At 35.3% G+C, this 20,043-nt stretch overlaps 2 protein-coding genes across 2 annotated transcripts; one reads left to right on the forward strand and one right to left on the reverse strand.

The window, feature by feature from the left end:
- The first annotated feature begins 8,619 nt into the window (after positions 1-8,619).
- LOC147277184 (Octicosapeptide/Phox/Bem1p family protein) lies at positions 8,620-10,500 on the forward strand. The gene has a single exon (XM_086254222.1). The coding sequence runs from the start codon at positions 8,743-8,745 to the stop codon at positions 10,225-10,227; it is 1,485 nt and encodes a 494-aa protein (XP_086110348.1). The 5' UTR covers positions 8,620-8,742; the 3' UTR covers positions 10,228-10,500.
- A 7,668-nt stretch (positions 10,501-18,168) lies between these two features.
- Positions 18,169-18,911, reverse strand: LOC147277185 (putative calcium-binding protein CML18). The gene has a single exon (XM_086254075.1). The coding sequence runs from the start codon at positions 18,850-18,852 to the stop codon at positions 18,400-18,402; it is 453 nt and encodes a 150-aa protein (XP_086110201.1). The 5' UTR covers positions 18,853-18,911; the 3' UTR covers positions 18,169-18,399.
- Between the last annotated feature and the right edge of the window lie 1,132 nt (positions 18,912-20,043).

Genomic DNA, 20,043 nt, shown 5'->3' on the forward strand with positions numbered 1-20,043 from the left:
CTTGTAAGTACATTTGGAAGCACTTCTTGAGAAAATACCCATCAAATGCTTCTCCAAAAAGTATTAAAAAAATGCTTCAAAAATCTACAAAGCACTTTACCAAACCGTACCAAAAACATTTTTGACTATTTATAAACTTTCCTAGGCATCGCTAAACAGGACTTAATTATTTGAACAGAGTATATAAGAGATTAGTTCTATTGGGGAAAGAAAAGAATTAATTGCTGATCATGCACGTTGCTCTCCAATTTTATTATGATGGATTCTGCCATGCCAGTCTGCCAATCAAGCATGTCTTCTCCCGTGTTTTACCACATGTTGTTGGGTTCAAGTGGTCAGAACAATATTTTACTTTCAAATGCACATGAGAGAGAGAGGGTTAGTGTTTTTTTTATTAGTAAGTTAATGAAATATTAATTCCAATTTTATGCCAGATGAAGTTGGAGTAATTCAATTAGGAGTTCGCAGAGCCTTGCAAAATTGGGAACCCGACTTGCGACCTGCACTCAGAGATTGTATTAGATTTCCCTCTGCTTTGTCTGATTGTTATTCGTGATTTATTGGGAGAAACGTACAGATCTTAACCCCTGCAGAGAAAGAGAAGAATAATAAGGCAGCAGGTTGATCTACTGCATATTGTGGCTGGGCTTGATTTTCTGCACACTATTTTAATCCTATTACAGCTGGTTGTTTAGGTGTTCATCAATGAAGCAGTGTTACTGCATGTGTTAGAGTGGCGCACAACCAGTTTTGATCAACAGTTTGTGGGCTTGATTTTCTGCACAACCAGTCTTGTTTGAAATTGCAATTATGATTCACTGCAATAACTTGTTCAGATTCACTTGCTGGGGCTGAATCCGGCGGTGATCACGTTGGGGTTGGGAGGTGGTGGTGTTGGGTTTGAGCGTGTTTAGTAGAATTGTTGGCTGTGATGTCGAGTTTTAGTAAGGATAGTTTAGAAAAACATGTTGGATGTACTAATCAATTTTAATATTTTTTTAAATAAAGATGAGTATAAAGAATATGTTGCTACCCTAATAATACTACCTTTCATAAAAATTAACATTTCGGAGTTTGAATTTATTTTCCTATAAGACCTCTCGGTCTTTTGGGTAGCAAGTGTTCACGAGAAAGGTAGTGTTAGTTTTTAGAAGACAAATGATGCATACCTTATATTTTTTGGAGTTCGGGAGATTATCCTATGAATTTTTAAAGAATTCAGAATATTTTAATTTTTTAGAAATAAATTTAGACTTCCTAAATTTTCTGGAAACTCTCAGAGGGCAAATTGATTATTTGACTCCATAGTAAATTACTATTAGTCAAGACAAGTCCATAAGAATTTTCCATGTATTTTTTTAAATCCGGAACTATTTTTAATTAATTTTCAAAGTTTGAAAAAATAGGAAAAGAGAAATAAAAAAAAGGTTGTATATGTGGCCACTTGTAATTGGTTGGGCTTTGCCACTCAGCATGGTGAGGTGGCAAAAGCTTCCCCACCCAAGTTCTTCTCTATGAAAAGACCAAAAAACCCATGAGGATTTGGATGGAGGTGGTAACTTGCAAACAAAATTTAATTCATGGGGCAACTTGCTTTAATTTTTAATTTAGGTGGTAACATGCAAATCAAGTCAAAGTTCAGGTGAGCATCTTGCTAAAAAGCCTAACGGAATTGGTCACATGAAAATGTGATGAACGGACTAAAATGCCCATGAAAATGTGGTCACTTGATATGCACATGATCAGTTTTTGTTAAATTTTTTTATGAAAATTAACATTTGTACTGCTTTGGTACAATTTAAAAAGTTCGTAGACCAAATTAAGATTTTTTATAGTTAGTGTACCAAATTGAAATTTACTGTAAAATTCATAAACCATTTTTATATTTAACCCTAAAATATATTAGCCTACCACCATGGTTTTACAGGTGGGATGGCCAATCTGACAATTTTTTTATTTTGGGCCTTCAAAAAAACCTAAAAGAATAGTCATTTGCCTGAATTTCTTTTTTCTTTTACATGTTAGTATGTTACTTGTGTGATGTTAATACGCTACTACAAAAACGTAATACACACGAGTCTACAAAAAGAATCTTAAAAATTCAAATATACGTACGATTGTAACTGTTTTGACACTAACAACTTGTTACTGACTAACGATTATAAAAACATTTGAACTCTTCACATGAAATTTAAAATGTGAAATGCTAGAAACAAGTTGGTTGTGTAGTGTATTGCTTCCTCTCCACAGGTTCGTTATAAGAAGATTTATGAGAAGTATTATGGATTCCCAGCTATCTAACATAATCTCCTGATGAGGAGTAGTGCGCATGGTACCCAATAAAACTTTTGCAACAAGTTCTATCTATTTAAGTTGAATGTTGACGGGGCTACTCAGAACAAATGGAGCTAGTGAAAGGTTTAGGAGGGGCCATATTCTAGAATGATTTAGGTGCCTTCATGGAAAGTTTCCACCAAGAAAATTCAGGGATTTTTTCACCAACGTGACTGAAATTCTTGTCGTTACCATGAGACAATTGGCCATTGACTTGGGGTTTCGATGTGAGCTCTTTCGAAACTGATGTCACTTTTTCACAATTTTGAGTATGTGGTTTTTCAACCTAAACAATCCATTATCAAACACAAAACAAAAAATGTCCGACACAAATTTTATAAGTGTAGTACTCTTTATTGTAGTGATTTTCATATCCATATACAGGTCATTCACATGTGGTCTGCACAGAAATTTATATGTAGTTTTATAAGTGTGTCATCCTATATGACAAAGAAAGCTGATTATGAACCCTATTATCATATAGGATGACACGCTCTTTGTATAAAAATGCATATAATATTGTCGAATAGGATTTCATGTAGATCACATGTTGATGACCCGTATGTGGATGCGAAAATTAATTTCTACTCTTTCTTGATATGTCACTATTTAAAGATTATAAGTAGACAAATTGGAAGCATTAAGATATCTTATTGTGATAAAATGTATAGATGAATAAATGTTTATGAAAAAACTTGAAATGATGATTATTTAATTAAAAGTTAAATAATTATTAATTAATCTAATTGTTTACAAAAATGATAATTCTTCAATGAGACTTAAAAAATAAATGATTTTAATCATTAAAATATAGTGTGGAGTAACACTCACAAAAAATCTCTTAAATAAACTTATTTAAAGTGTAAAGAATCTTTAAAGGAAGCTCCCTCTAGAAAACATATTGTTTGTTTTATTTTGGTACTTAGTTTCCCTAACTTAAAACTTCAATAAGATTTATTAATTTGGAAACATATGTCGATCACATGCATGAGCCTGCAGCCACTCTTAATAGTTAATAGCCAAACATTTCATTATATTGTTTTTGTTTCCTACTTCCTAAGGTAATACTTTATTAGTCAAACACTTACTAATCTGGGAGTAATGAATTTGAAAGACAATAGTTGAAAAAGAGAGAGTGCACATGCTACAAGAAAATCTATAGTTGTCATCCTGTCAATTACAGTTAATAACACTACTGTTCCTGCTGTTACTATAGTTATTTTTTACATCTTTCTATGCTCATATAGTCATATTCACACATTCATATTTAAATCCCACTAAGTGAGAAACCATATTAAACCCTTCATATGAACACAAATTAGAAAAATAATATATAGCTAGCAGATTCTTGCTTTAATTTTGATGGCCAACATTCTAGGTATGAGTGTATGAATAGTAAATCTAGAATCTTCCAAGTTCCAAGTCCCAACTACACCAATTATATATGCCTTGTAGTCAATCATGGCCACAGCCAATTCATCTTCGATGTGGTTGTACACTTGTACCGCAGCCGATCAGTGAGTTCGACCACCAACTTTCATAAAATCTAAACATGAGCACATCACATTAAGGGAACAAGCAAAAGTAACAAATCATACAGAAATAAAGCACACATCATTATAGAAATCTATGCCTCCGCCATGCCCCAAAATATTAAATATGTAAATCATAACTCTTTCCGTAATTCATGTTGAATGGAGTACTTTAACACCGGAAATGAAATATTAATCAGCTAATTGGCTCACACAACTCATATGGATCCGAAAACCAATTTTGTTAAAACTTATTAAAAGGATAATGTAAATCTCTTTTTCTTTTTTAGAAGATAAAAAGATAATGTTTAGCTTCTTTTACCTTCTATAGTTTGAAATTCTTATTATATTTGAATTTTGTAGGTATTAGATATCTTGGGGCAACTACTATCTTTATTACAAAATGTGAAGTTTCGAAGTGGAAGATTTGAAATGAGTGATTAATTTGAGCTAACTTTAATCTAGATAGAATGTGATACCAATAAGCTTCTTGTTGATAGTGTTGTTAGAACTGAAATATATCTTTCAAGATTTAACATTTCATTCGACCAAAAAAAAAAAGATTTAACATTTCAGTACATAGCTAGATGTGCTAGCTCATGTAGGCTATTCCATCAGTTACTTTCAATTTTGATCTCTAATCTGGGAAAGAGTACGTTATGATTTCGATTTGAGGGCATGGTGGAGGTATGGTCATCAAATGGGTCATCAAGTATATATATGAAGATACATTGAATAGAATGATTATTAATTGACTAGAAAAAAAAGCATATTTTCTTAATTATGAATTATTTATTACTCTTTTTTTCTTTATATTAACTCAACTATTTGGATGATGGAATAAAAAACTCAACTATTTGAATAATATAGATTTCTAAACTCGATAATTAACTATTTGGAAAATATAATTCTTAGTAATTGCTAATGTTATTGTCATTCGCCGTGTTCGTGTTCGTGTTCATTTGATACGATTATGAGAGTGAGATGAGAAAAATATGAGATAACATAGATTAAAAAGAATTGTGCATGTCACGTCTTATATGTTTTTATGTATTTCACATCTTAAGATTTTTTTTAATCTGAAGAGGAAGAATTCAAATTTGAGACATCTCCCAACAAAAATTGGAGAGACATACCACAAGACCAATCCATAGTCGATTTTCTTTAAACTTTTCTCAAGTCATGGGGTTGATGAGTTGTTTTTTTTTTTGGCCACTGGGGTTGATGAGTTGTTAATGTTGTGTAATTGTGTAATTCGATGAAAACAAATAGTGATCAAAGATAAAAAGACGTTGATTCTCACATGCTTTTGTGTTTTTTGCCTTTTAGCTTTTCTCAAGCTACATATCGATGCGTTGTTCACATTGCCACTTTGTAACATCTACCTCTTTTTTTGAAACCAAAGAACAATTCCCAAGGAGGCACTTCCTGAAACCATACATAACAGCCGCAAAGAGAAAGAGCAACCGTGTTGGAATCCCGCCGTCGAAGTCGAAAATTATTATACAATTTAAAATTATTTATTCAACAATTTTTATATTTGAAAATTATTATACGAATATAAAGTATATTATGAATAAAACAAAAGGAAAATATATTTAAATTAAATTAAGAGAAATTTAGAGTTCAGTTTATTTTATAAGTCTTTCTTAAACTAAGACCGGTAGTAATTTAGAGTTTTTAATTAAGTCTTTTTTTTTTTGACGGTTTTATGTTAAGTTTTAACTCCAAGATTCGCCTAAAATCTCGGAGTTAAAACCTAACATGCAGCTTCTACAAAACCCACTCTACACCCTAAGAGAAGAAATATCCTTCAAATAGGGGAAATTCCTTCAAATCAGGGAATGACTTTACTATGAATTAAAATGATTTTCTTATAAATTAAAAAGACTTTATTATGAATTAAAATGATTTTTTTTTAAATTATTATGAATTAAAATGATTTTTTTATAAATTTTAAAACACTCTCGGCCTTCATCTAAAAACTATTTTTCTAAATAACCTAAGCCTAATTATTACTTTGTTTTAAATAAAACATATAGAAATCAAACATACATCAGTGAATTCTATGCCTCGACCATGGCCCAAAATATGTAAATCATAACTCTCTCCGTAATTCATGTTGAATGGACATTTGGAGATGAGATTAATCAATTTGGCTCAGACATCTCATTCTCATATGTTTAATTACATCTTATTATCTATATTATTTATGGATCCGAAAACCAAATGTGGTAAACTTAAATTTTAATGAATCTATTAAAAAGGATAATGTAAAGCTCTTTTTTTTAAAAAACAAAAAACAAAAGATAATCATAATGTAAAGCTTCTTTTAATTTTTATAGTTTGAAATTCTAATTGAAACTTGAATTTTTCGGTATTAGAAAATCTCGGGGCAACTACTATCTCTATTACAAAATGTAAAGTTCAAGGTGGAAGATTTGAAATGAGTGATTATACCTAAAGTTCAAAGCGGAAGATTTGATATCATGAGTGATTATACCCGATTCTAATCTAAATAGAAGGTGATTCCAAGCTTCTTGTTGATAGAATTGCGTTACCTCTGATATTGAAATTTCTCACTCTAGATATTATTTTTCTTTTCTTTTTTCACAAAAAATTAAAGAAATAAATAAATATAAGATATCAATTTTATTTTTTATTTTTTTATATATGCATTTTCTTGTTTCCTATTTTGGACATGTGGAACTGAAGTATATCTTTTAAGAGCTAACATTACAGTTGTGCTATTTCATTTTTTAATTAATTAATTTCCATTCATGAATTTGAATTTAGAATTACTCCAACAAAAAGAGATAGTGTGTCATCTATTAAACTAAATTAAACTAAATGGTGATTGATGATGTGTTATTCTATTGGTTACTTCAAATTTTGATCTATAATTCAGAAAAGAGTTATGATTTTAATTGAGGGCATAGTGGAGGTATGGTCATCAAGTATGAAAGATACATTGGATGAGGTGTCATGCTTGACTATTAATTGACCAAAAAAAGCCGTATTTTCTTGCATGCTTTTTTTTTTTTTCAAGAGCAGCATGGTTTTTTTTCCTCCACATTTTTCACTCTTATATAAAGAATATAGATATATAATTTTTTTCCCTTTCTATTAACTCAGTAATTAACTATTTGTACAATATGTATTTGTAAACTCAATAATTAAATGTTTAGAAAAAAATATGGATTTCTAAGTAATTGCTAATGTTATTGTCTTCATGATACTTGATACTTGCTACTTGCTAGCTATGATTATGAGAGTTATATGAGAAAGACAGTGATGAATTTAAGACTCGCGAATGTTTGTCTTTATTTACTTTTATGTGTTTCACCTTTTCAGGTTTGTTTTTTGTTTTTTGTTTTTTGTTTTTGTTTTTAGTTTTTAATATGAAGAGAATGAATTCGAATTGAAGACCTCTCCTAATAAAGCAGAGAAAAATATCACAAAATTAATTGATAGTTGATACTTTTTAAGCTTTTCTCAAGTCATATGGGTTAATGCGTCGTTCATAATGTGTAATTTTTCAATTTTATTGTTATTTATTTTATTTTTCAGTTACGATTATGAGATTTGTATAAGAAAGACGGGTGGTGGTCAAAGGTAAAAAGGAATAGTAAATGTTACGCCTCACACGCTTTTATGTATTTCACCATTTAGCTTTTCTCAAGCCACACAGATTGATGCATTGTTCACATTGCCTTGTTGATCGTCTTGTAACGTCTACCTTTTTTACTTATTCAGTTGAAAATTATTGTATAATTTAAATATAAAGACATTATGAGTAAAACAAAAGAAAAATATATTTAAATTTAATATAAATTATAAAATAAAATAAATTGCTCTAAAATATATTTTATAGTCTTTAATAATAAACAACTCACCTAAAAAATTGGAATGATGAATAAGTCCAATTTGTACAAATAAAGCCAACGTTATATTTTGTTCCGTGTTTTTGGCGCCAAGCGCTCGGTAAGTTTTTTTTTTTTTGAAGGACAAATTGCCACTATGTGACAGTGCCATTATTTTCACTGCATGACAGTAGCAATTTATAGAGTGTTTTTGCAATTTAAATAGCTTCTGTCTCATAATAATAATAATTGTCAATGTTTGGCAGTGATAAATTTTGAGCGCACAGTGACAATTTGTCGAGTGTTCAACGGGTTGTACCGAGCAATCGGTGAAGGTGCTGAGCGCTCAGCTCATTAAAGTAGATCGACATGTTTTTACAAATGGGTAATTAGGGTATTTTTCGTTTTGAACTAAAAAAAAAAACCCTATAAAATATGTGTAAAAAAATTTTCATTTTGATATTTTAATGGAAGTGAATTTTTTTTATATCATGATTTTATTTTACAGTAGTACTTCTTGCAGGGGTTGTTTGGTTCTTTACTTGAGCGGTTTCACTAGAATTGGCATTTGCAAAAGCCAAAGGGAGACCTTCTTCTTAGTCCAATCCCAGTCAACACATCACTCTCTTATCCCTTATCTCCCACACCATAAACTCTCTCACTCAATCAATGCTGTGAGTAGGCCCCACCCCAACCCCAAAAGTCCATCCAACCTCCTCAGTCCTTCCCTCTCTCTCTCTCCCTCACCACCCCCACCCACATCACCCTCGAACCATCACATGCCACCTGTCCCAATTACCCACAACATCACGACCCACCAGTCACACTATCAAATCTCAAACCCCTCCAAACGCAAATAAAACATCTCCAACTCCAAAACCAGTGAAAAACTAAAAACCCACCCTCTCACCATGTTCTCACAAAACCAGTGAAATACTAAAAACCCACTCTCTCTCCCAAACCCAAACCCTCCTCCATTTTCGAGCTCTCAAAGCTTCGAGTAACAAAAAGCTATGGAGAACTATAACTACAACTCCTACCCCGACTCGGGCGACTCGTCCCCGCGCTCCCGCGAGATCGAGTTCGAGAATCCGCCGCCATGGGAGGACCAGCAGCAGCAAGGTTCGCAGAACTACAAGGTCAAGTTCATGTGCAGCTATGGCGGTAAGATCCTCCCTCGCCCCCACGACAACCAGCTCTGCTACGTCGGCGGCGAGACCAAGATCCTCGCCGTCGACCGCACCACCAAGTTCGCCGCCCTCATGTCCAAGCTCTCTTCCCTCTGCGACGGAAACGACGTGTTGTTCAAGTACCAGCTCCCCGGGGAGGACCTCGACGCTTTGATCTCGGTGACCAACGACGACGATTTGGACAACATGATGCACGAGTACGACCGCCTCTACCGGGGCTCGGCGAGGCCGGCCAGGATGAGGTTGTTCCTCTTCGCGGTGAATCCCAGGGATAGTTTCGGGTCGGATTCTGGCAGGTCCGATAGGGATCGCTTCGTCGAGGCTCTGAATTCGGGGCTCGACCCGAATTCCAAGCCTCCCGTGCAGAATAATGTTGATTTTCTCTTCGGTTTGGAAAAGGGTATTGGTGGTGGGGTCGGCGTCCCTGCTGCCGTATCGCCTCCTCCTCCTCCGGTTCCTACGGCCCCGGAGCACGTGGCTCCGCCGCAGGAGTTCCAGGTCAGGTCGGGTACAAGTGACCGGGTACTCGGGTCGGATCCGGTTGTGAGTGCGGTTGAGTTCCGCAGGCAATTGCAGGACTTGCAGAGGCTGCAAATTGGAGATCAGCCTGATCATCAGCAACAAGCCATGTATCGAAGGAGCGACGAGAATCTTGTTTCCGGCTACGGTGCCGCCGGAGATTATTACGGACAGAAGATGCAGGAAAAGGCTCCTCAAATGACGGCGCCGCCTCCGGTGTCGGCTCCGGCGGGGTACTGGCCGGAGAAGCAGGTGCCAAGCATGGGATACCCGGGGACGATGACGGCCACACACGGAACACCTGAACAGCCCATGTACATGATCCCGGCCGGCGGCGGTGCCATGTATCACGCGCCGCCGATGGTGAGGTCGGTGACCGGTCCGGCCGGTCAAGGGTACTACCACGTGCAGCAGCAGCGGATGCCTTCGGACGTTTACCGCGAACAGCCGATGTACAATGTGGTACCACAGCAACAGCAGCAGCAGCAGCCGCCGCAGAGTAATCTGCCGCCGCAGCCGCCAAAGTACGTGGCGGCGTACACAGAAGGACGTGGCGTTGGGGTTGTGGGGGCGGCGGAGACGCCGTCGTATGCGCAGGTGGCGTATGATAGCGCGATGGGGAGGCAGGTGTACTATACAGCGCCGGGAGGGGTTGTGGCGCCACAGCAGCAGGCCTATTCAGCGGTGAGTCCGCCGGCCGCGGCGGTTGGCGGCGAAATGCGAGTAGCAGGCGGATTGAGTCAGGAGGGTAAGGTAGTGGGTCCGAAGGTGCCACAAGCTTCGGTGTGATAATTATCAATTGAATTATACAATTATTATATGAATATATATTATATTATATATGAGATAAATTTGAAAGTAAGTTATGTTTCTTCTCATCCGTCCCAACTCCCATCTCATGTTTTAATAACATTCTGGAATTATTATTAGTTTTTTCTTTGATTTTGTATATTTTGTCGGAGAGATATTAATGGGTTTTTGTATCTGTCTCTGTGAAGGATTAGCCTATTTGTTATTAATTGTTCATAATTGTTTTATTCAATTATCTGATTGTTTAGAGCCCTTGCCATTCAACTTTCGGATCCTTTACCTGGATTTTGACCATAAAACTTTTATATTTTTTGTTTGCTGTGAAATCAAGATAACCCAAAACTTTGATACTCTCTTAGACTCTTACAATATATTAAAATAAAATTTGTGACGTGGATGAGCTTAACTCAAATAGTTTGGATGATATGAGATAAAGGATACGCTAGATTCGTTTGTTCTTGTAACAAAGAATAAAAGCAAAATTGCCGATATTTTGAAAGTTAAAATAGTAAATTCTTGCACTTAAACATGAGTGTAAGCATATTTACACTCTTATATTTAAGTGTGGCCCGTGTGGGGGAAATGATAGAAGTACAAATTGTATTTTCTTTTTATATTAAGTTTTAATTATAGTGCTAGTAAATTTTGTTTTAATCTCCTAGTTTTTACTCTATCTTCGGTTGAAGTTGTAAGTTAATCAATGCTAGTAATCTTGGACATTTGTCTAAGATGGGATTTGAAAAAGACAAAAAAAAAGAAAGAAAGGCCTAATCAAAGCCCTTTAAACAAATAATTTGCATCCTTGTGATTGAAGCTCTAATGTTTTGTGCTGACACAGTCAAAAACCGTATCAGAAATAAAACAAAATGGTTTCGTTCATATGCAAATAATGTGGCATTGTCTTACTCGCACCGTGTCTATTCAAATCCTGAATATATGCAAAGAAAAGCAACATGTAACCATCAAAGTTAAAATTAATTAATTTCTTTTCATTTTTTTCAGTTACAATATAATATCTTTTTCTCTTCTTTGATGTGTGTGTTGACGAGTGTGAAGGGTTTAGTGTAGTTAGGTTTAGACTATTCAATATTCATCCAAACAAAATTTAACTCTAAGAATGAAAGAGACCTCGATCCATAACAGGTCGAATTTCCACAGACAGGTGTGCATTTTCCCAAGAAACAAACAGCAATCAATGATAACCCCACTACTGGCTACCTCTTTCTTTGAATTCAAGTTATAAGGATGAGTCCTTTTCTTATCTTGTTATATTCCTAGTAGCTTCACCATCATCACCCTTCACACTAGGGAGGTGTCACTGTTGGTTGAAATATTTTAACAAGAGCAGGAGGAAAATTGTTCGGTCTTCACCAATTGGATGCAGCATTGCGGCTACATGTTAGGGTCTTATACTCTTATCTAGCCTTTTCATTTTTTAAGATTTAGATCCTTAACTCTTTGCTGTATAATTAACAATATGTATGCTATGCTATATGCATAAGACAGGGGGGTTTGTTGGTCAGAATAATTAAAAGATTGATCAAGATTCAAGACCATGTTTCTTTCCTTAAAAAAATCCCTAGAGTTTGAAGCAATTTTCTAGACAATGGTACAAGGTTTGATACTCTTATATATATATATGCTTTTTGTGAGAATAAAGCATATCATTGTATTAGCCTAAAAAGCAAAGAAAATATAAAATATGAGCCCAAAGGCTTATAAGAAAACAAAACCTAACAAAAATGGAGCAGAAAAGCCTACAGAAAATTTAAGATCTCACACCATCGGCATCGAGCAGATACTATAGCCATCAAACGGAGCCAGAGAGGCACTGTAGGAATTAGCGAATTAGTCGCGTTTGGGTTCACGATCCTACCAACATCTCTAAGTCGAGGCTGACAATAGCGCAAAGTAGCGGATCGGGCAGTAGTAACCGGTGGAAACATGACCGATACTGGCAAAAATAGTGACTTCCTAACGCCTTGTGATGAGCGCCAGAGAAAACCTGAAAGCATCAAAACACAAAACAAACCAAAATAAACCAAATCGGAAAAACTCTCACAAAGAAAGTTGGAGAAACTCTCGCAAGGAGAGATAGAAACGCTATCATTTATTGGGAGGAGAGTATCCCAACTCTTATATATATATGCTTGGACATCATTATTTAAAGAAGGACTATATATAGTTGTGGAGCACCAAACATTTTCTCTTAGAGGGATGCTATTCGACCACTCTAAACTGCTGAGTTGACCATTTTATTTCAAAATTTCAATTTTACCCTTAAAACAAAAAATTTCAATTTTGTTCGTCGGGTCATTCGACAATTATCTACCGAAATATTTGTGGTTATTCAACAGTTATCTGTTGAACATTGATAGATTATTCGGTGGATAACAACCAGATGGAAATGAAAAAGGCATTCGACAGTTATTTGCCGAAATTTTTGTGTTTATTCAACACTTATCTGCCGAATATTGGTGGATGGTTCGGTAGATAACCACCGAATGGATCTGGGTAATTTCATCATGTTTTTGCAAAAAGAGTAAAATAAGAAAAAAGTTGGGTAAAATATGTTAGGGTGGTCAACTCAGTAGCTGAAGGTGGTCTGTATAACCTCACTCTTTCTCTTATTGGGCACCAAATTAAGGCCCACAATTGTAAACATGAGACCCAATTAATTACTCTACTTGGCCCACAAAAGAGGATCCATGACACTCTGACAGTGCAAGTAAAACTGTTAGGCCCAAGCCCATGCCCATTCCCGATACCATTATAAATTTTGAGAAGGTGGTCTAGATTTTGTTCTTCTTGATCTCCTTGTTGTTGAGAAGATCAACCAGTTTTGGTTGCATAAAATAGGCAGGGGCAGAGCACAGGGTAGATGGATGTAGATTAGAAGTTAGAATAATTGGATTGTCAAAAATAAAAAATAACGGAGTGCCCCAGATAAATATGCACAAGTTGTGTGGTGAAGTAGAAATTAATTACAGATAAATATGCAGAGAAAATGCAGAAGAGCATGTCTTTTGAGTCTAGAATGATTTAATCTTCTATGCTTTTATAAATAATCAAATTTGATAATGATGGACACATAATTGACTCATGTATATGTAGAAATAGAATGCTGCCCTTGGTAATTTTCTTTACAACTGGTAGAATGAGGTAATTGTGATATTAGTATTGACTTGATATTATATTTTACCTAACCCTGCACATATAGAAAGGAAAAGATTTCAATATTTCTCTAACGCAGCATATAGAAAGGGACTGTATTTCATCAATTTCTACTTAAATTATAGGGGGCTTTAGGCACAAGTTTTGTTGGTTTATTTTGGACACATTTATGATGTTATCTGAAACTGAAAGGAGGAGTCTCTGTGTCTGAAAGGCTACTTATTACTTAATTGGCTGCTGTTGCTGTTTCTTCAATGAGTACAACTACTGCTGCTGTGTATGCTTTTTTCTTTGATGTGTTTTTTTTTCTTCCTATTTCCTTTTCCCTTCATTTCATTGGAGTCCAGGGGAGAAAATGTTTGCACCCATCTTGTCAATATAGTACTTGCTATGTAATAAGTTCTAGTTGCCAAGCATGTAATTTGGTTCTACTGTCTCCTAAACTCATATTACTCTCTTTTTAAGAAACATTGCTCTTTCATCAACTTTGGTGAAGTCACTGTGGGTTAAAATGTCTGTGACCTAAACTTGTCATTGTATTGTATCTTTTCTGAATGATATTTTTCGCATTAATATATTTGAAAGTATCCAATTGTTGCACATTTGCCACCATCTAGCATGCCCAAATAATACGCTTACGATATATTTGAGTAATCAAGTTTTGAGTGATTTTGGATCCGGTCCCTCAATTTGGCCATATTTAGACACAAAGACTTGGTGTCTGTTTTGACTTTTGAGTCTTTGACTTAGGGCCAAAAACATGTTCCCTTTGCCACTTCTGTTTTTTAAATTCTAAAATTGCCTCTAATATTATTTAAAATATTTAAATCCTAAATTTCAATTGAGTCTGACTCATAATTCTGATCACTAATGAAATAATGTGATAAAGCCAGACTAATCAAAAACATGTTTAGTGATTTTGTGTTAGGGTTTAAATCTCAAAATTAGTGAGATTTCTATAATTTAAATCTCTTAAATTGTGGGATTCAAATCTCACAAATTACGAGATTCAAAACTGAAGAAATTTAGGCATCAATCCCAAAACCAATTGGCAATAAGAGGAGTAGCCTAAACTATTATAAGCCACTAACAAGGCCCTCACATTTTCAATGTAGGATTTCTCTCAACACGCTCTCGCACGTGTGGCGTCATTTAAACCTAACACGTGGACAATTTGTATTGGGTGACGTGGAAGCACGTGTGGCTGTTAGGCGTATCACGTGGATAACCTGCTCTGATATCATGAAGAAATCTAGGCAACCATCCCAAAACCAATTGGCAATGAAAGGAGTAGCTCAAGCCCTTATAAGTCACTAGTAAGGCCCTCACATTTTTAATGTGAGATTTCTCTGAACAAAAACCTACAAGTCTACAAGTTGTAGGATTTAGACAACATTAATTATCTAATTATAAGCATTAACAAACTACAAATGTATATAAATGCGAACATTTAAAATCTTAGTTAAAAAAAAAAAAAAAAATCAAACTACAGGGACAAACAATACAATTTAATATATTTTTGAAAAATGCTACATGTACCAACTTCTTTAAAAAAATAAAAATTTCTCAGCCTATGTGACGCATGATATGCACACCATACCACTATATTAAATAAAGAAATATTATTGAGTCAATGTAAGAATACCATGAATGTAAATTAAAAAACAAAAATTTTGGCTTAATAGTATTGTGCTATAATTTTTTCTACTAAAAGATGGCGTAGGCATTAAGTCACATTGTTTCAGTAAATAGAATACTTAATAAATCTTGAGTCTTTTGTTATTACTTATTAGATCGTAAAAGAAAAATCAACTAAATCTTCGCTCCCTTTTTATCTAGCCTAACAAGTAACAACCAATTAGCATTAAGCTCTGAAAGACTGAGACACCTTTGTTTTTGGTATGAGATTCAAACTGCTAAAAACTTGACTTTCTTTTCTCCACATAACTTGGGGACAAGTCACAATTGTTGAAGGAAAATGCTTGGGTACTCAACTTTGAGTACCAACTTTGTACTCATCACCAATTACATGAGCCCACGATGAAGTCCACCATTTTCTCTCTCAAAATGGACCTCATCATGAGTTGAACATGTGATTGGGGATGAGTACACGTTGGATTGGTTACACCCAATAATTTTTCGTATTTCAACTGCATCCATTATCTACAAAATCATTCAAAAACATGCCTCATCTAAAATCTAAATTGAAAAAATGAAATTTTCTTCTTCTTTTCCATTTTTACCTCTCTCTCTCTCTCTCTCTCTCTCTCTCTCTCTCTCTCTCTCTCTCTCTCTCTCTCTCTCCGGCCAACCCTCCTAGCCCCTCCCAACCCCACCCCACCCCCACAACAACCTGCCAAACCCTCCCCTTCCACTTACCCGAGTCTCTCTCTCTCTTCTCTCATTTTTCTTCTTCTTCCCCGTGTCTCCCTTCTCTCTCGTGACTTCACACAATCTGACCGTGACCAGGCCAACTCTGGCCAAGACCAACCGGCGCAACACCACCAGCCACTAGCCTGCAACTCCTCTATCTCCCCTTGACCATCCCTTTCTTCCCTCTTCTCTCCTGTGCGACTCCCACCCTGTGCGCACCTTAGCCTAGCCAAGGCCAACCATTTCCCGACTGCCCAAGGCCACTGGTGAATCCCCCTAGTGTCGGCCATCCCCCTATGAGCTATAGTTGGGGTCGAGAAGGTGTGGTAGTGGGGGTGGGGGTGGGTGTTGGGTCGGGAAGGGCTGGGTTAAGAGGGAAAAGGGAGAGAGTGAGAGGTAAAGAGGGGTAAAAAAGAGAAAGATGAAGAAAAATTCATTTTTTCAATTCAGATTTTAAATGATGTATGTTTTTGAATAATTTTGTAGATAATGGATGCAGTTGAAATACCTCTATAATTAAGTGTCTAAATTGAACTTTAGCCTTTTTTTCTAACATGGCATGATTGGGGGCTTTTTTTGTTTGCATGAAGCTATGTGGAAAAAAGAATCTAATTTTAAAAAAGTGTTAAATATCAAAACAATTCATTAATGTGGGCCCTTTGCAAAACATTAGTGTTAGAGATCCCAGCTTTTTTTTCTTCAACTTTTCATTAATGGAATTCTTATATTAGAAAATTATGATTAAATACCAAATCCTAATAATTTTTTGGTATAACATAAAGACCATATAATATTTCAATTAAACTACCAAATTTAAATATAGTTTTTTAGATTAGGTCACAAATATGTTGACCCATTTGATTTTAGCCTTTTCCATTTGACATTTTTGTCCTTTAGTCCACATATGATCGGTATTAGTTAAAATTTATAAAGTTTTGAAAAAATTGTCCTTGAGGCTTTTATATTATCTTAAAAATTTGCTAATATAGTCTCAACTTTACATTTAATTGTGACTGTACGACACTCACAACTTCAAATTTAGTTGTGACTGAACGACAGTCACAACTAAGTTGTGAGACAGTCACAACTAAGTTGTGAGACAGTCACAGTTAAGTTATGACTTAATTGAATTTTTTTTAGAGAAATTATACTATAATATTGTATAAATAGAGGTCAAAACAATACTTTTACTCAAAATAATACATAATATAGTGGTGTGAGTTGTCTCTTTCAATTTACCAAGACAGTCACAATTAAGTCTCTTTCAATTTACCAAGACAGTCATAGTTAAGTTGTGACTTGATTGATTTTATTTTATTTTAATACAATATAGTATAAATTAATATAATATTTGTGATGTAATATTATTTTTATTTTTTTATTGTAGTGGCATGTGATGTAGTATTTGTAAATTATAATATCTTTTACTTTTTTATTTTGTTTGACTTTTCAACTAGTACCTAATTTAAAATACTATTTAATTTTGGTACCTAAACTAAAAAGTTATTGAAATTTAGTAGTTAAAATCAATTGACCTTTCATACATTGAATACTAAAAAATAAAAAATAAAACCTTGAAAAAAAATACATGTCTAGTAAAGTAATGACACATAAAATAAAAAACAAACATTAAGAAAAAAAAAAAAGTTAGACTCTTAACATTATTAATTGCCAAAAGAAGGCCCTCAAGCCTACCATATTAGAAAAAAGTGAGTCTCATCTTTATCACGTCATCATTAACTGTTAGGTCAAGTCAGACTAAATTGTTATGAAATTAAAACTTTAAATGTGAATGTAAAAAAATTAAAAAGATAGAAATCAATTTGTGAATTAAGTCAAACTTTAAAAGTGTTAAGTTATAATTTCCTCTATAATATATATTCCCTACATAAGAACCAATCAATTGATATATTCGTTACACATAAATTGGGATCAGTGTCATGGACATGAGTTCATCACTTTGTGCATTATCTCTCTCAAAAGATACAAAGTGCGTCCGATATCTACTAAAAGATGGTCAGATGGTCGAAATAGTTTTTGTTATATTCGTTGCCATACAAACAAAGAAAGAATAATAACATATCAAAATTCAAAGCCAAGGAAAGCTCAATTCCGTGTTGAGGTCAGCAAACGCGTGACAACCAACCAACCACTTTTAACCCAACGACGAATTCAATTCAATTCCATGCCCAAGACCAACGACCGCCCCCCCAACACCTAATATTAATAATGACACTTTCCATTTTGCTACTTCCACTACTGAAATTAGAACCCAACGGCTCAAATAGTCAAAAATTTCACAAGCAATCCCCAAAAACACCAAAACCATAACCATAAAAAAAAAAAAAAAAAAAAAAGTGCCAAACTGCCAATGCCAATTAATCAAAAGCATATTAATTAATTCTAATTCCACCAATATTTTTGCTGCCTGCACGCACTACTTTCTAACAAAACAAACAGCAAGAAGAAACGATAGTGTGGATCGAAATCGCAACACTCAATCCCCAAGAGTATGTACACATTCAAAGTTCAAACTAACTAACATTTAATTTGTCTTGTTTGTGTTGAAGGATCGAAATCGAATACCTTTAGTTCTTCTTCCGATTAAGCGCCCGTCATCATCTTCTTGAACTCGTCGAAGTTGACGTGGCCATCGCCGTCGGCGTCGACGGAGCCGATCATCTTCGCGCAGTCCTTGAGCGAGCACTTCTGGCCCAATCGCTTCAGCACCTCGTGGAGCTCACTCGCGGAGATGAGGCCGTTCTTGTCGAGGTCGTAGAGGTCAAAGGCGTCGCGAAGCTCCTTGGTGGATCCGCCGTTGAGGATCTCCGCGAACTCCTCCAGGTCGATGTGGCCGTCGCCGTCCTTGTCGAACTCCGCCATTATGCGCTGGACTTCCTCCAACGACGTCGTTCCGGACCCGAGCTCACCAAACACGCCCCTGAGCTCGTCGCAGGAGATTTTCCCGTCGCCGTTCTTGTCGAACTTGTTGAAGATCCTCCGCACCTCTTCTATTGACCCCACGCCACTTAAACTTGACGGCTTTGACTTCGACATCGCAAACAAAGAGAGAGAGAGAGAGAGAGAGAGAGAGAGAGAGAGAGAGAGAGAGAGAGAGAGAGGAATTAGGGTTTTCAACTGGCAGAGAGATCGATCGAGTAACCAGAAATCTTGTAGTTGTTGTATATATAAGGAAGGAGCTTCGAGAGTTCACTCGCTTTTAACGCGTTAATTGGCGTGAAGGTATAGTTATACCAAGGCAGTGATCCACTGCGTCAAGGAACACTGTGTGGGTGCCTACGTGGCATAATCTATGTTGTTTCTTTGAATTTGTGGGCGTAATGGCTAATGAAGTTTTGACACGTGTGGAGAGAGTATGGGCGAGGTGTAGAGGATTGGGTGTACAGTGGTGTGTTGTATAAGAAAAAGGGAAGACTTGTGAAGTTGTGCTTAATTGGTGGGCCTACTGAGTGTTGGGCTTGGAAGGAAGTTAGTTAATGAAAGGGAATCTGAAAATTATGGTTGCAAATTAATTTGGGATTGATGTACCTGTTCCCGCGTGAATTCATTTAAGGAAAGGAAATCAACTTGGCAACAATTTCGTGAAAGCGCGTTTGGTGGAAAATAAATAATAATAAAAATAAAATAATGTTTAGCCTCTTTAGTAAATAAATAATAATCCTTAGCGAGTGCCAAGAAACTTTTTATATTGTGCAAACATTGATATTTTGATATGAACAGTAAATTTAATAGGATTTTCCTATTATGCATAGGTTGAATTAGACAATTAGGATCTTAGCCAAAAAAAAGAATTAGACAATTAGGATTAATCAAAGAGTTGTTATTCTCACTCCTGTCTTATTTTTTTACCCATATTTTAATAAAAAAATAAAAAAATATTTATTCTTTTGTAAAATTAATCTTGAAGAACTTAATTAAAAAATAAAGTAAATAAATTTATTCTACTCTACTCACCTCTCCCTACTCACCCACTTCACCCACTTCTTTATAAGGATTTCAACTCCATAAACTCTCGAATCATCTTTTTTCATTTTCTCATATCATTATTATTTTAGTTATATTGATTTTGAGTAATGAACAATCAAATGGAAGTCGAGAGAAGTCGAGAACTCACCTAGTGAAAAGGTAAGCAAAACAATTCATTTTGTGTGATGCTTTCAATTTTTTTTTTTTTTTGGGTAAGACAACCACGTGTTGTTGATCCACTCTCGGGTGGAACCACATACC

This window comes from Dryas octopetala, chromosome 8 (genome assembly GCF_963921425.1).
Source record: "Dryas octopetala chromosome 8, drDryOcto1.1, whole genome shotgun sequence".
Lineage (NCBI taxonomy): Eukaryota > Viridiplantae > Streptophyta > Magnoliopsida > Rosales > Rosaceae > Dryas > Dryas octopetala.